The following is a 14,602-nucleotide window of genomic DNA, read 5'->3' on the forward strand; positions in this document are numbered from 1 at the left end:
CTGCAAAATAAACCATCCCAGTCCTGGGGCAAAAGAGCAGCTGAGCTGCTGGAGCCCTGGGAGAGGGGGAGGAAGGCAGGAGGGGATTAGGAGACATGGGATGAAGATGCCTGCTGTGTGACACTGATTAAAATAAGAATCTCCTGGAGTGTTTACCTCTGCTCAAGCACAGAGTGGTCTTTAGTGGAAGGCTGGCAAACTGATGGTCCCTCACTGGGGCTATGGATGAGAGATGCAGAGCATGCAGTGCTCCCCAAAACAGGAGCTGCCTCTAAGCTGCTACCAATCCCCACCCCTGGAGACCTCCCCCTGAAGCCTGCTGGAGAGTAGCTGAAACAAGCTGCTTAAAACCCACCATAAACCTATGCCTGCCTGAAGCATCTACTCCTCCTGGTGCTGCAGGTTCTCCTGGCTCCAGAGCAAAGGCAAAGCTTGGTGCTGACTCCAAAAGACAGACCAAGGAGCAGCATGAGCTGCAACATCCCAGCCCCAGGCCCTCACACAGGGCTGCTAGCAGGGGAGCCTGGAGGGGTTTTGTGGCCCTCTAAGAAGAGCGAAGTGCACGCCTTCACCTGCTCCCTATCCCAACACAGACAGCATAAAACTGATCTTACAACTCTTCATCTTGAGATTGAGCTAAAGCACCTCCCAGCCTTCTTCTGGAAAAAAAACAAGCCTGCTTTCAAGCCCTTCAGAATTATGTAGTCTGCAGATGTGCCAGAGGGTTTATCAAGGGGGATTAAGTACATAGATGTGGCACTGAGGGGTCTGAGCAGCAGAGAGAGGTCAGGATCTAGGCACTGTGGACTGGCACAGCCCTCCTCTAGGTTCTAGATCCAAGGAAACAGATTTGTGATGCTTGGGTCTCCAGCCCCAGCAGAGCAGTTTGGTATGGGTTCAGAGGTAGTGGAGGGAAAGAGAATAAAAGATAAGGCATGTTCCTTCTCATCTTAGTAACCCCAGCCTCTGCTGCCTGCAGCTCTCCTATTAGCAGAGCCTGGCACCATGATGAGGATGGCTTTGGGGCAGGGGCAGAGGGATGCCCAGAAAGGGCAATGCCAATGCCAGCCCTGGGAACTTTGCTGCCACCCACAAACCAGGTCAGAGTGAGGTACTTGCCCCCTCTGGGCCTCCTGCCCCCGGGAAGAGGAGATGCAGGGCAGCCTGGCAGTGGATGCCTGTCTCCACGAGCTCTTCACTAGCAGCTGCCTGCTGGCTGGCATCACTGTTCTTTACACAAAAATACCTCATGCTCTGATCTGAGGAACGGGGGGGGGGGGGGGGGGGGGGGGGGGGCGGGAAATCTGTTCTTGTCACTCCCAAAAATCCCCTGGCCAGGATGCAGCACAGTGCCTGGGGTCCCCCAGGGAACGGCTGGGCTCTGCTTTTACAGCTCCTCCTCCACCCCCTTGACCCAGCTGGCAACAAATCAGAGCTGCCTTCGCCTTCCCGATGGGATGCTCACTGCCTTCATTTTCTCAGTTTATTTTCAGCACTGCTTTGCTCCTCATACTGCTGCCTGCCTGCAGAGCTTCAAGGCAGGCGGGGGGGCTATGGTTTCACCGACCCCTGCAGCTCTGCCTGTCAGGTATCTGTGTTGCCACACTGGCTTCACTGGCCTCTCCAAAGGCCTTGTTATCTTGGCTCCAGTGCCCTGCTGACCACAGGATGTGCAGCAGTTGAGAACTCATGCTCATGGCCACCTGCAGAGACAGCTTCACAGTCGCCCCAGCCATTCCCAGACCCTTTGGCAGAGGCAGGCACGGATGCAGGCGTGGATGCAGGCACGGTGCGAGGGTGCCTCAGTTTCCCTGGAGTGCCGAGAGGATATGGCTGGCTCCTCTCCCCCGAACAGTGTCAGGTCCGCTTAAGTCGGACAGCCTCTGGAAGAGAAGCTGTCACACAGCGTGCGCTTGCTCTGCGCCCCGGGGCTCCAGATCCTGCCCTGTGCCTCCCAGCACGGCAGCCCTGTAAACATTAATGGCAACGGTAATCGGAGGAGACTTCTCCCAGCTCCTGGTGCTGGGAGAGATGATGAGCGAGGGCGAGGACTTCTGCACACTGCCTTGCAGCTAGGTGCCCACTGCCTACAGTCCCCTGTCCTCTCCCCTGCACTGGGTCAGGCTCCCAGGGCTCGGCTTCACACAGCCAGCCCTCACTCACGTTGCCTCCCTACAGCAAACTCAATGGGGAGATCTCGGCTTTCTGCCGAGGAGAAGCCGTTTCAGACCCCAGCCCCTCGATACGGCCTGGGGAGGGCAGGGGGTGCCTTCCTCTTCCGCTGAGATCCTGCTCTAGGAACTCCTGCAGCGACGTGGCTCCTAGCCACTACCAAACTGCAAATAAACGAGATGAGCTGGCCACAGTAGGACGCATGGAAACCTGAACAACATATCCGCCGGGGATCATTTATTCTGCGCTTTTCTCTCTTTTTAATACTATTCACTTCCTTGCAAATTAATCACAGATTGCCTGGGACCAGATGTGACTGCGGCTTGGCAGCGTGGTCTCAGGGGATTGAGCAGAAGCAGGCGAGCAGCCCGAGTCTCAGCTCTGCCTGTGGGAGCCCTGGCTAACAAGCAGCTCCCCTCGCTCTGCCTCGGTTTCCCTCTCCCTGGCAGGCACTGCAGCTCCCCATGCCTGGCCATCCTACCTTCTCCGAGGAGTTTACTTGCCGCTGAGGGACAGAATCACCCACCCCTCCTCTAAGCCTCTGGCAAGGACGAGCACAGCAGGGCTGAGCCCATCTGGATCTGCGCCCCAGCTTGCCTGCGGGATGGCCCTGAGCTGCGGCCCCAGGGCAGGCACCGCCGGGCCAGGCAGAGGGAGGAAGGAGCCCGTCTGTGCCCAACCGCCGCCTCCCAGTCAGGCGGGCAGTATCACCAGGGCACCCCCCAGCCCCTGTAGAGTACTCCATCCCAGCACGTCTCTCGTCCCCGGAGCACCCCTCAGCTCCGCTCATCCTCTAATCTCAGCGCAGCCGTCAGACCCGCACACTCCCAACTCCCACGCATCTCTCGGTCCCAGGGCTCCATCACCTCCTTCAGCCCCGGCACCCCCGGACCCTCGCACATCCCGCAGGGAGCAGCCTCCCTCCCCAGCAGCGGGGCAGGGCCCTGCCGCCCCTCGCCGAGGAGCCCTCACGGCGGACGTGGGCTCCGGGACAGCCCCGACGGGGCAGCAGAGGTCCCCGAGACGGCGGGGAGGAGGCGGGGAGCTCCCCGCCGCCGTGCCCGCCTCCTCCCCACCGCGACAGGCGAGGCTCCGCCCGGCTCCCGGGGCCCGCAGCCGGCCGGCGCCCACCCCGCGGCGGGCTCCCGCTCGCCCGGACTATGAGGAGCAGGATCGGGCGGGGGGCGGCGGCAGCGGCCCCGGCGAGGCGGGAGTGGGAGCGGGGGCGCCGCCGTCGCCGGCCGGGTCATGCCTGTGCGCCCGGGGCGGCGGGGCTGCGGGCTGCGGCGGAATGGGCGAGCTCCGGGCCGGCGCCCTCGCCTTCCTCCTCCTCCTCCTCCTCGGCTGCCTCCTGCCCCGGCGCGGCCCGCTCAGGTGAGCGCACGGTGCGGGTCCACTCGCGGGACAGGGGCTGCGGGAGCCGCCGCTCTCTGCACCTTTTCCCCTGCACCCCCTTCCTCCTGTACCCGGTCCCCCGTCCTCCGGGAGCCACACTTCCCCTTCTGGACCCCTGGCATCATCCTCTCTCGGAGACAAATCTCTCCTGCGAGACCAAGGCATCCCCTTCCAGACCCGGCGGGACCCGCACCCTCAGCCCCTATCCGGACCTGTCCAGGGGTTGCTTTCCCTATCCAGAACCCTGCCAGCCCCCATCCGGACCTCCCCCCAGGCTGCCGGAGCTTCTCCAAACCTCGCCTCACTCTCCTTAGCCCAGGACCCTGACCGAGCACCCCGGGAACCCACCAGACCTTCCCCCTCCAGCCCCAGCCGCACACAGCCGGGGTCTGCCCGCTGGGGATCCTTGCCTCGGTTGGAGTAAGGGTGATCTGAGCCAGATGGCTGCCCAGGTAGCTCCTGCTCCGGGGTTGCAAAGCCTCTTATGTCCAGGTCTTCTCCTGGCTTAGGGTGTTTGGGGGGGACTCAGGACAGACCCTGACCCCGGGTCCCATCGGTGCAGGAACAATTCTTGACCCACTTGGGTGGAAAATCCAAAGCCCTCAGGTGCCCCTTTGCCTCTGGCCACTTTGGGTGCAATCAGGGCAAAATGGGATGCAGGTGAGTGGACCAGGAAGGGATCGGCTGGGGGGCTGTACTGCCCCTGGACTGAGCTTGCTCCCTGCCCCCTCTCCCCCTCCCACCACCCTACCAGTAGGGCTGGAGCAGCACGGGTGGGAGCCGCAGCGTTTGTGGTGGGGAGGGGAGAAACTGTATCAAAATGTCATCGCTTTACACGCCGGAACTGCTTGTCTCAGGGGGGTGTTTTTAGGCAGACATGGCCCTTTTCCAGCCCCACCATCCCATTGCTCCATGGAGGTGCTGAGCTCCTGGGCCCCGCAGTGCCTGGGCCAGGTTAGTGGAAGATTCCCCCCGGGGCCGGCAGTGCCTGGACTGGAGAGCTGCAGCCAAACCTCGAGGAGAGCCAGGTCCCAGGGGCTGTGTGCCAGCATGGCCCTGTCAGTGATGTGCTGGAGCACCTGGGGCATTTCCACACCTCCTGCAGTCCCCAAGGTCTGAGCATCTTTGGGGCTGCAGAGCCACTGCTGCTCAGCCAGTTAGCTGAGCCTCCCTCTTCAAGGAGCTAGCTGCTGAGCACCAAGGGAGCCTTCCTCCCACATGCTCCAAGGGAGGAAACCTTCATCATCCTCTCCAAAGGAGGACATGGCTAATACCTATGTGGCAGGAAGAGGCCTGATTTAACTCTTTGTTACCCTGGCCTTTCGCAGCCCTCCTCTCAAAGACAAATCTAATGCAGCTCCTGGAGGAAGCCTTTTGCTCTTGACCAGGTACTGAGTATTCTCTGCTGCTCATCTCCACTTAAGGAAAAATCTGCCAGGCTGGATCGTTTTGGGGTGGCTGTAGTGGCTATTTCTAGCCGGCAAAGATGCACATAAGCTCCTCCAGGATGGATCCCACTCCTCTGAGAGGAGGTAGGAACAAGGACCACAGAAGGTCCCAGCTCCCACCATCATCCTCTATTTGTGGTAATAGGGTTGTAGCCCCAAGCAGGAATCTACCTTGCAGTTAGAAGGCAGCATGCAGCAACACCGGCAGTGTGCTCAAAGCTCCCTTTGTGTCCAGACATCTCCAGCTAATTCCTCTCCATTGCAGCCACATGCCTGGCAGTGTGGTGAGCAAACGTCTCACATTGTTCCTTGAAGTGATCATTACAGACTGGTGGGGGGAGAGAAACTCGTGGGCTAGGATGCATTCACAAAAATACCCCCTCCAAGGTCACTTTAAATAAGTCTCCATCACGGTTGGGAGCACTGCGTGGGAGAGCTCCTGTCATCTCCACACCACAGCCAGCACAGAGGTAGGCTTTGCTGCTTCTCTCCTGCCATGTGGTCTTGGCCTCTGGCAAAGTGTCACAACCCCAGCTGTGCTCCTCAGCACCTCCTCGTTCACACCAGGCCAGCCCAGGGCTCAGGATGAGATGTTGTGTCTCCCAAGTACCCCCAAGCCATGAGTCTGTGCCAGGTAGGGTATGGACAATTGCTGAGCAACTCAGGCTGGTACTGCTGATTAGACCAGGGGGACCCTCCTTGCTTTCCCCCTCCAGCACTGTCACAGAGCCTGGCTGCTCTGCACAGGGTCATCATCTGCTGTGCCCCATGCCCACTACAGCCCTGGAGCCAGGAGGCACGTGGCTCTGAATGCCATGGCAGGGGGCAAGGCAGGCAGAGGCTTTGCTGGCAGAAGACATGCAGAACATGGGCACACAGCACTCGGGATGAGGCAGGCAAGGGGACAAGCTGCTGGGATCACAGCAGGAGGAAGATGTATTGGGGTCGGTGCATTAACTTGGAGCCGGAATCAATGCAGGGTGGGCACAGTCCCTTGTCCTGGCAGCTGGCAATCCCTGTGGGATGCCAATGTGCCTGCAGACCCCTGGTACCAGCAGACAGGTAACTTCCCTCTCTGCCCCACAGGCTGGTCTCAGGGCGGGAGGAGATTAAAGCTGCTTCCAGGAGCTTGCCCCAGCCCATGTCACCCTCTGATTTCCTGGATAAGCTTATGGGAAGAACGTCAGGCTATGACGCCAGGATTCGACCCAACTTCAAAGGTAAGGGCAGGATGTGAGGCTCCCAAACCTGACAGCAACCCTTGCCTATGGCTGCTCAAAGCCGGGGAACCAGCGGGTGTGGGTTTGAGGGCAGGGCCCTGACCCAAGCCCCTCCCTCCCAACATCCTCCCCAGAGTCCCGACTGCTTCTCCCCAGAGTCCCAACTGCCCTGCCTGTGCCTGCTTTACATGAGAGTGCGGGCACCTGCCGTGCTTGCAGGGTGTGCTGGGGTTCATCCCGACACGCTGTGGGGGTGACCCCAGCGGGCAGAGGGGGGCTGTGCAGTGCCCGTGTCTCCCCAGCCGGCAGCGAGGGCACACTTCATGCTGTTTTCCAGGTCCTCCTGTCAACGTGACGTGCAACATCTTCATCAACAGCTTTGGCTCCGTCACTGAGACCACCATGGTGAGGTTTTGCCAGCAGTGCAGGCTCCTCTCCCCCTGCCTCGGGGCTGGTAGTCACTCTGCTGGGGAGCATGCAGGTCCCATTGCCCGAGCCCGCAGCCGTGCTCACAGGAGGAGCCCGGTGGCCTTCATTCCAGAACTGGTGCTGGCACCATGCTAGGGTCATGCCAAGCCATAGCAAATGGCTGTGGATTTTCTGGGCTGTGTAGGACACATTCCCTGTGCCTGAGCTAGAAATAACACCTTGAAGGGTTGGAGCAAGTCAACTGGCAGTAACTCTGTGCTGTGTGCAGGTCCAGCAGGTGCCTTACAATGCAAGCAAGCTCTGTGTACCTGCCATCCCCAGCCTCCTCAGGTGCATGTGGAATTCCTCTGAGGAAACTCTAGAGATAAAAATTCCCAATTTGTGCTGCTCCAAAGCCTTAACATCATCAGCCATCACATCAACCCCCTACAGGGCCACACAGCCCTGCAAGAAACGCTACAGGCAGCGCTTCCTGCTCCTCCTCCTCCTCTCGGCTGCTGTCACTTTGGCTTTTTAATTTCCCCTGGCTGCTGAAAGTGTGAGAAGGCTCCTGAGCTGCCCCTGCCCCAAGTAAGGTTCATGGCAGGCAGCACCTACAGGGCTGAGCCTTGACCAGGAGAGCCCCTTCCACTTCCTCCTCCATCTCTTCCCCTTCCTTGAGCACCGTGGGTTGCTCCCAGCTGACGCAGTGCCCCCTGCCCCAGGACTACCGGGTGAACGTCTTCCTACGGCAGCAGTGGAATGACCCCCGCCTGGCTTACCACGAGTACCCTGATGACTCCCTCGACCTTGACCCCTCCATGCTTGACTCCATCTGGAAGCCAGACTTGTTCTTTGCCAATGAGAAAGGGGCCAATTTCCACGAGGTCACCACCGACAACAAGCTGCTGCGCATCTTCAAGAACGGCAACGTGCTCTACAGCATCAGGTAGAACCCTTCTCCTCTGGTGCAGTGCCCAAGTGAGGAGGCAAAGATTTCCTCTTCTCTCACATGGGGCAGCTTTCCCCCACTGACTGCCCCAGCCCTCAGCAACTCCAACCTTTTCTCTGCCTGCTCCAGGCTGACATTGATCCTGTCCTGCCCTATGGACCTCAAGAACTTCCCCATGGACATCCAGACATGCACCATGCAACTGGAGAGCTGTGAGTACCTAGGGGGGGGTTCAAGCTGTGCTTTGTCCTCCCCCATCCTATCCCAAAGGCTGACATCTGCTTGCTTCTGAGAGAGGTGAATGGTATGGATTGGTCATTCAGAGTAGGGATGAATGAGCTGCATGTCCCTCAGTCCCATGACTTCCTCTGTCCTCTCCAGTTGGCTACACCATGAATGACCTCATCTTTGAGTGGCTAGAGGAGCAAGAGGCTGTGCAGGTGGCAGAGGGCTTGACACTCCCACAGTTCATCCTCAGAGATGAGAAGGACCTGGGCTATTGCACCAAGTACTACAACACAGGTGAGCAACCCAGTGACATGCTGCCAACCCCTCCCACTGTGGCCTGGAGGTCCCTCTTGCCCACTGGGGCTCTTTTTCCTCACAGGCAAGTTCACCTGCATTGAGGTGAAGTTCCATCTGGAGAGGCAGATGGGTTATTACCTGATCCAGATGTACATACCCAGCTTGCTGATCGTCATCCTCTCCTGGGTCTCCTTCTGGATCAACATGGATGCAGCACCAGCCCGAGTGGGCTTGGGCATCACCACTGTGCTCACCATGACCACACAGAGTGCTGGCTCCCGTGCCTCCCTGCCCAAGGTCAGTGCTGGCTCCATCTCAGGCTTCCACACTTCAGCCCACCTGGGGCACCTAGGGTGCCCACTGCTGCCCCCAGTGCCCCAAGGGCGGGAGCAGCCTTCCCTTGGGATTGGCTGGGTCCATAGCCTTGCTCTCCGGAGCACCATGAGAGGGAACGTGGCACTGCTCAGCTGGGCAAGCTCTGGCCCGCGTGTCCCAGCCCAGAGAGCAAAGCTGGCAGTGGGGGGGATGAGTGAAGCAGAGGGCAGCAGGTCCCTGAGCTCCCTCTCGTCCTCACAGGTCTCCTATGTGAAGGCCATCGACATCTGGATGGCCGTGTGCCTGCTGTTCGTCTTCGCCGCCCTGCTGGAGTACGCGGCGGTCAACTTTGTCTCGCGCCAGCACAAGGAGTTCATGCGCCTGCGCCGGCGCCAGCGGCGCCAGAGGATGGTGAGTCCCTCCTGCCACTGCTCTCACCACATCTGCCCCTCCTCAGCCATGCAGGAGAAGCTCTGGGGCCGCAGGGCCAGCTTCTCAGGGCTCAGTGCTGGCTTGTGTCCCACAGCCTGGTTCCTCGAGCACACCAGGCACAGCCTAACCCTGCCTGAGCAGCACAGTGCACAGCACCTGTGGGTGCCTCAGGTCCTGCTAGCACAAACATGCCCAGCGTGGCATCCTCGGGCTCTGCCTCCTCTAGAATGGCCTGGGGGAAACAGCCTTTCCCCTTACCTGCAGCCCCAAACCCAGGCTCCTCGCTGTGCCACAGTGGTGACCGGGGCCCACTGCTGCATCAGGGTGGTGAAGCACCAAGGGGACTCGGTGGCACCAATGGGCAGAGTCTGGGCTGCAGATGGCAATACAGCAGGGCCAGGAGAGGCAGGGTCTCTTGCTGGTGGGACAGCTCTCCCCTCTGTCAGCCCAGTGGCACCAGCACCAGACCTGTGAGATGCTCAGGGAAGGCACATGGCTGCCCCACTCTCATGGTCTTGCCACAAGCACACCACAGGGCACCAGACTGCCGTGGAAAACACACACACCACACAGCCGACAGGGACCTGTGCAGATAAATCCCTTTGGCACACGCTGAAGACAGATCCTGGCACCTGGGCACTACTGGGGCCGGTTCCCTCCAATGCAGAGACTGTGCCCCTCCGCTGTCCCCATCCTGGCCCCCAGAGCCGCAGTCCCAGGGCCTGGGCAGAGCCGTCGGTCACCCGCTGTCCTGTTTCTGTTTGGTGCGTGCTGTCAAAGGGCCTGAGCAGCAGGACGGCCAGCCTGGAGTCCCTGCGGCAGCCGAGCGGCCGGCGCGGCGGCGAGCACACCTACGCGACGCTCTGCGGCTCCCGGGTAACGCACGGCCCTCGGCGGCCCCTGCGGCGCTGCGCACCCCCAGCCGGCCGCACGCTCCCCGCGCCCCGCACCAGCCCCTCCGGCAGCCGGCCCCAGCGGCGAGCAGGGGCACAGAGCTTGTGCCCCTAGGGATGGAGCTGCTGCTCCCTGGGCTGAAAACGGATTTGAGAGAGGGATGGGGACGGAGCAGATTTGCCTGCAGATACCCCTGTGCCGTGCCTCAGTTTCCCTTTCTGTAAAGCGGGACCCCGGTGGAGCCCCCTTTGCAGAGGGGTGAACGATGTGGGGGGCAGACCAATGCCTGCTGCTGGGCTGCTGCACAGCTCCCCAGGCTGTGCCCACACTTCTGGCAGGGTGAGGGCCCTGCCTGCCCAGCTTTCCTGGTGCAAGCAGGTTTTGAGGCACTGGAGGCTGTCTTCAGGGGCAGTTGCTCAGGGTACTTGGGCACTTTGCAGCTCGAGGTGTAGGGAGGACTGGTGGGGCTGGGCAGGCTCCCAGGCTGTGCTGGGAAATGGCCACAGCTCCAGGGGGGTGTCGAGGTCTGGTATATACTTGCCTCCCAGCTCAGCCAAGTTGCCTTGAACCTCCCCTGTGCTATCATCAACCCCTGGGTGCTGGGAGAAGCTCCCTTGCTCCCTGCCCTTCACAACCCCTGAGGTGCAGTTCCTGGAGATGAACACCCACCCAGCAGGGACACAGAAGCCCAGATTCTGCTGAACCTAGGAACCATCTTCTAGCTTAAAACAGATCAGAGTGCAGCTGCACAGAAGTGGAAGTTGCAGAGCCACCCACGGGTGCTGCTGGCAAGGCACTGGCTGCAGGTTTAGCAGCCCTTGTTGTTGCTGGGTCAGAAAGGGACCAGAACCCTGCTGCCTGCAGCTCCTCTGCCAGCAGTGCTGGACACAGCACTGCCCAGGTGCTGCAGCCCGATGGTAAATCCCCCCCACAGACCCTGTACAGCCATGCCCAGGGAGATTCCTGCGCCCAGCCCCAGCTCCCAGTAAGTGCCCTGGGGCTGCTCCAGCCCAGAGGGACCCATCTGGGATGACCAGCACTCCCACTCTGCCCTGTCCCCAAACACCCTGGCTGTGGACCTGCTGGAGAGGGATGGAGGAGGGCTGCTGACCCCCGGGGCACTCCAGCTTTCTTCCGCCGCATCCCCCGGGGCAGCCGCAAGCGCTCAGCCCGGGGCAGGGTAATAAAGCTGCTGCAAATGAGAGCTCAGCAATCTGAGCCGCGGCTGCTCCTCCCGCTGAGGGATCTTGCTTAGCCGGCGGATTGCTGAGTTAAATCAAGATGCCAGGACGAACGCTCTCCGCATGAGAGCCCCCTGCCCGCTCAGCGCTGACCTCAGCGGGCAGGCTGCTCTCCGCAGTCTGGAGGGCAGTGTCGGTCAGAGATGGCGTTTGGGACCCGGTATCCAGGCTTCAGGGGGGAATGGGGTGGGCCTGCAGCACGCCCTGGCAGAAGAGACCCACTGCAGACAGGTGTGGCACTGGCAGAGGGCAGAGGAGGGATGTGCCACAGAGACGAAGCAGCCCAGGGGCTCCGAGAGAAGCCAGATGTGCAGCCTGGGCTTTCATGTGCTGGTCCCTTGACAAATCTTTGCACACACGACCCTCCACAAGAATAACAGAAGGCAAATTGCAGTGGTGTGCTGGTGGGGAGGAGCATGGGCACCAGAGGGGCTGCAAGGCGAGCAGGGCTGTGCCATCAACAGTAGCAGCTGGCTGTTACCTGAAGATGAGGTCAGACACCTGGCTCTCAAGGCACTCTTGCAGGCTTGGTCATGGGCACATGGCCCCATGGGCACCCTGCCCTCCCTGCAGCCCCCACCAGCATGGAGGGAGAAGTCATAAGCAAGGGCAGAGAGACCAGCAAGGAGTCCAGCTCTCTCAGACTCCCTTCTCTGCTGCCCTGAGCAACCCCTGCCAAGAAGCCATAAGGAGAAATGGAGGTCTGGGCCCTAGGAGGCACTGGAAGGTCCTGCAAGCCCTGGTGGTAGCCAGGCTCCTGCATCCCTGCCCCAGTCTGCCCCAGCAAGCTGCCTGCCCCCTCCTATTCACTGGCACTGGCACCTTTCCACCATGCAGCAAACAGGGCTGCCCCAGCAGTGTCCATGCCCCTAAACTCCTTGCACCCCAATGCAACCTGCATCCTTAAGTGCTCTGCACTCCAGTGCACCCTAGACCCCCTATGCAACCCACATCCCCTGCACCCTCATGTGTCCATTTCCCCACCCCCCAGCTCAGCCCTGTCCCCCCAGCTGCTGGAGAGCTGGGCTTCCCTAGAGCTAGAGCTGGGAGGAGGCCAGGGGTGGATGAGTGTCAGGCTGCACAGCTTGGGGTTGCCCCTGGATGCACCCTTCAAACACAGTGGGTCAGGGCTCTGCCACACGCACCAAGCACACTGCCACCTGCCTCTGCCCGCAGCCTGCTGGGCACCACACTTTGCCTGCATGCTCTGGGCTCTGTGGAACGGCAGCCAGCCTTGCAGTGGGCACTCACACGGTCACACTGCCCAGCAGGAGGGTCTGTGCAGCCCTGCAGCACCGCTGCCCGCCGGCTGCCCTGGCTGACAGCCTTTGCTTTCTCCAGGAGGAAGAGCTTGTCCGGGAGAGCCGCCTCTACTTGCGAGGCTATGGGCTGGGCCACTGCCTGCAGCCCAAGGACGGGGCTGGAGAAGGCCCTGGCCTCAACAGCCCCATGCCAGCCAGCACGCTGCTGCGGGAAGGGGAGAGCCTCCACAGGCGCTACATCAACCGGGCCAAGCGCATCGACACCATCTCCAGAGCCATCTTCCCCTTCACCTTCCTGGTCTTCAACATCTTCTACTGGGTGGTCTACAAAGTGCTGCGCTCAGAGGACATCCACTCCATGCCCTGAGGACCGGGCAAGCATGACTGCCTCCCAGCCTGACCCCTCAGAGTGCACCCTGGCGCCACGAGCTCAGCCAGAACCACGATTTCCTCTGGCCGGGAGCAGTGGCACAGCCTGGGGGGAAACTTTGGAACCTGGACAGGTGGCAGCCCCCCACATCCCTTTGGATGCTGGAGCAGCGAGGGAGGTGGGGATTAGCAAGGCCAGGTACCCATGGTCAGCTGGAGAGAGACCCTTCCTTCCTCCTGCATGGTGTCACCCCCAGTTACCCAGGGAAGCCCCAGGTACGCAGGGATGCTGCACTACCATGGCACAAGCGAGCCCCCAGTACTCTGGGATGCTGCACAGCTGGTGGCCAGGGAACACCGCCTTCCAGACAAACACTCTGCATCTTCCATGTCAGGCTGCTGCTTCTCCAGGCTGGCTGCATCACTGAGCTGTGGGCCGTGAGCTGCCGGGTGAGAGGCTGCAATCCTCTCTCCTTCCCTGGTGCAGAGCTCAGTTGCAGGGAACAACTACCTGCTACTCAGCAGGTAGCACCCTTGCCTGCACCCAGACTGTGGGGAGTGCTATGACCCCATAGCCCCCAGCCCAGGTCTCTTCAGCCCCCAGCCAGCTCCAACGCACAGCAAAGCAGCAGGTCAGGGCAGCTTTCCTCCCTGTGGAGACCAGAGCTGCTCATGATGCCCCCAGCACTGTGGCAGGGACACTGAGCAGGTGGCTCCATCTCCTCTGAGGCAACACCAGCTTCGAGGCAGGCAGCAGGTGAGCCTGGATCCATTGATGGAGAAGGGGTGCAGATGGCCACTGCAGCTGCAGAGGGGAGCTGCTTGGCACTGGGGACTGGCACTGCCACAGTTTGCAGGCTAGGGTCCACAGCTCATCTCCAAAGGGAGATTTTTTTGGGGGGATGAAATCAGTGGGGGCAGCTTGGCCAATCCTTTTGTAGGAGCAGTGGCATCCCCAGACTGCTGCACTCCCCCAGCAGCACAGTGCCAGCAAAGAGCCAGAGGTAACAACTGTCCTGTTCTGTAGCTTTTTGTCCACCCTGGCCCCAGGCACAGTGTCCCTCAGGCAGGTTCATCCCTGCTGCTCCTCCACCAGAGAAGAGAGCATCCAAAATCTCAACAGGACAAGCTCAGCAAGGCTTCCAGCTCTCCAGAATTGGATATCCTCTGTGCTTAGCAGGAAATAAAAGTAGTAGCAGATGTTTACCTAGGTCCTACAGAGAGGAATGTGTTGATGCTCTCTTTTCCCCCTGCTCACAGCCAGCCCCAAGGGCTGGCAGGCCAATGGGGCCTGTCTGCCCATGACTCTGGGTGCAGAAGAGGGCACAGGGTCTCCCAGGCAGGGCAGGAAGGAAATGGGATCTACCCCTTTCCTTGGAGGCTGTGGTGCCACTGTGGCATGGTAAGAGCCCCAGTGACCCACCTGCCGTGGCAAGAGGGAACCTGCAGGGGCACATGGGTGGGAGGCTGGCACTGCCTGCTGAAGCCATATCCAGGCAAAACCCCCCCCCATGGCCCTTGGCTGTGCTCCTCAGGCAGGCATCACCCACTCCCTCATACCGCTCACCAGAAGCAAAGCCCTGCACCCCCTGCCCAGCACCACAAATCCTGCAGCTGCATGCACCCATTCCACAAACGGGGCAGGTGGATGCCCAGCCCCATGTCATGCCCAGGACCCCCCAGGACAGGCTGAGCCAGCTCCACCCTGCTGCCATGCATGCCTTCCCCACTGCAGAGGGTCCCCACGAGCCCCCACCAGGCCAGGCTTCTGAGACTTCATTTTGGGAGGCCCCATTTGGAGGCAAAGGAAGGGGTGCACCTCTTCTCCTTGGCTTGCCTGGCACCTACATCCCCTAGGTGGCACTGCACAGGGAGGTGCCAGCACCTGGGAGCATTTGTAGGTGCTGGGTGGCCAAGCCACCCTCTAGCAGCGATGGGTTTTTAACCAGCATCAATCTTCCTACACAAA

At 60.7% G+C, this 14,602-nt stretch overlaps 1 protein-coding gene across 2 annotated transcripts; it reads left to right on the forward strand.

Moving 5' to 3' along the window:
- Positions 1-3,348: 3,348 nt before the first annotated feature.
- LOC137450698 (glycine receptor subunit alpha-4-like) lies at positions 3,349-14,602 on the forward strand. Of its 2 annotated transcripts, XM_068157529.1 has the most exons (10): positions 3,349-3,546; positions 6,102-6,235; positions 6,573-6,640; positions 7,369-7,592; positions 7,725-7,807; positions 7,977-8,117; positions 8,203-8,417; positions 8,697-8,846; positions 9,648-9,743; positions 12,344-14,602. In XM_068157529.1, the coding sequence occupies exons 1-10, from the start codon at positions 3,464-3,466 to the stop codon at positions 12,629-12,631; spliced, it is 1,482 nt and encodes a 493-aa protein (XP_068013630.1). In that variant the 5' UTR covers positions 3,349-3,463; the 3' UTR covers positions 12,632-14,602. The 2 variants fall into 2 exon arrangements, with proteins under 2 accessions (XP_068013630.1, XP_068013632.1); XM_068157531.1 differs by lacking the exon at positions 9,648-9,743 and having other exon boundaries at positions 3,351-3,546.

Source organism: Melanerpes formicivorus, unplaced genomic scaffold (assembly GCF_026170545.1).
Source record: "Melanerpes formicivorus ecotype bairdi unplaced genomic scaffold, bMelFor1.0.p_v2 SCAF_37, whole genome shotgun sequence".
NCBI lineage: Eukaryota > Metazoa > Chordata > Aves > Piciformes > Picidae > Melanerpes > Melanerpes formicivorus.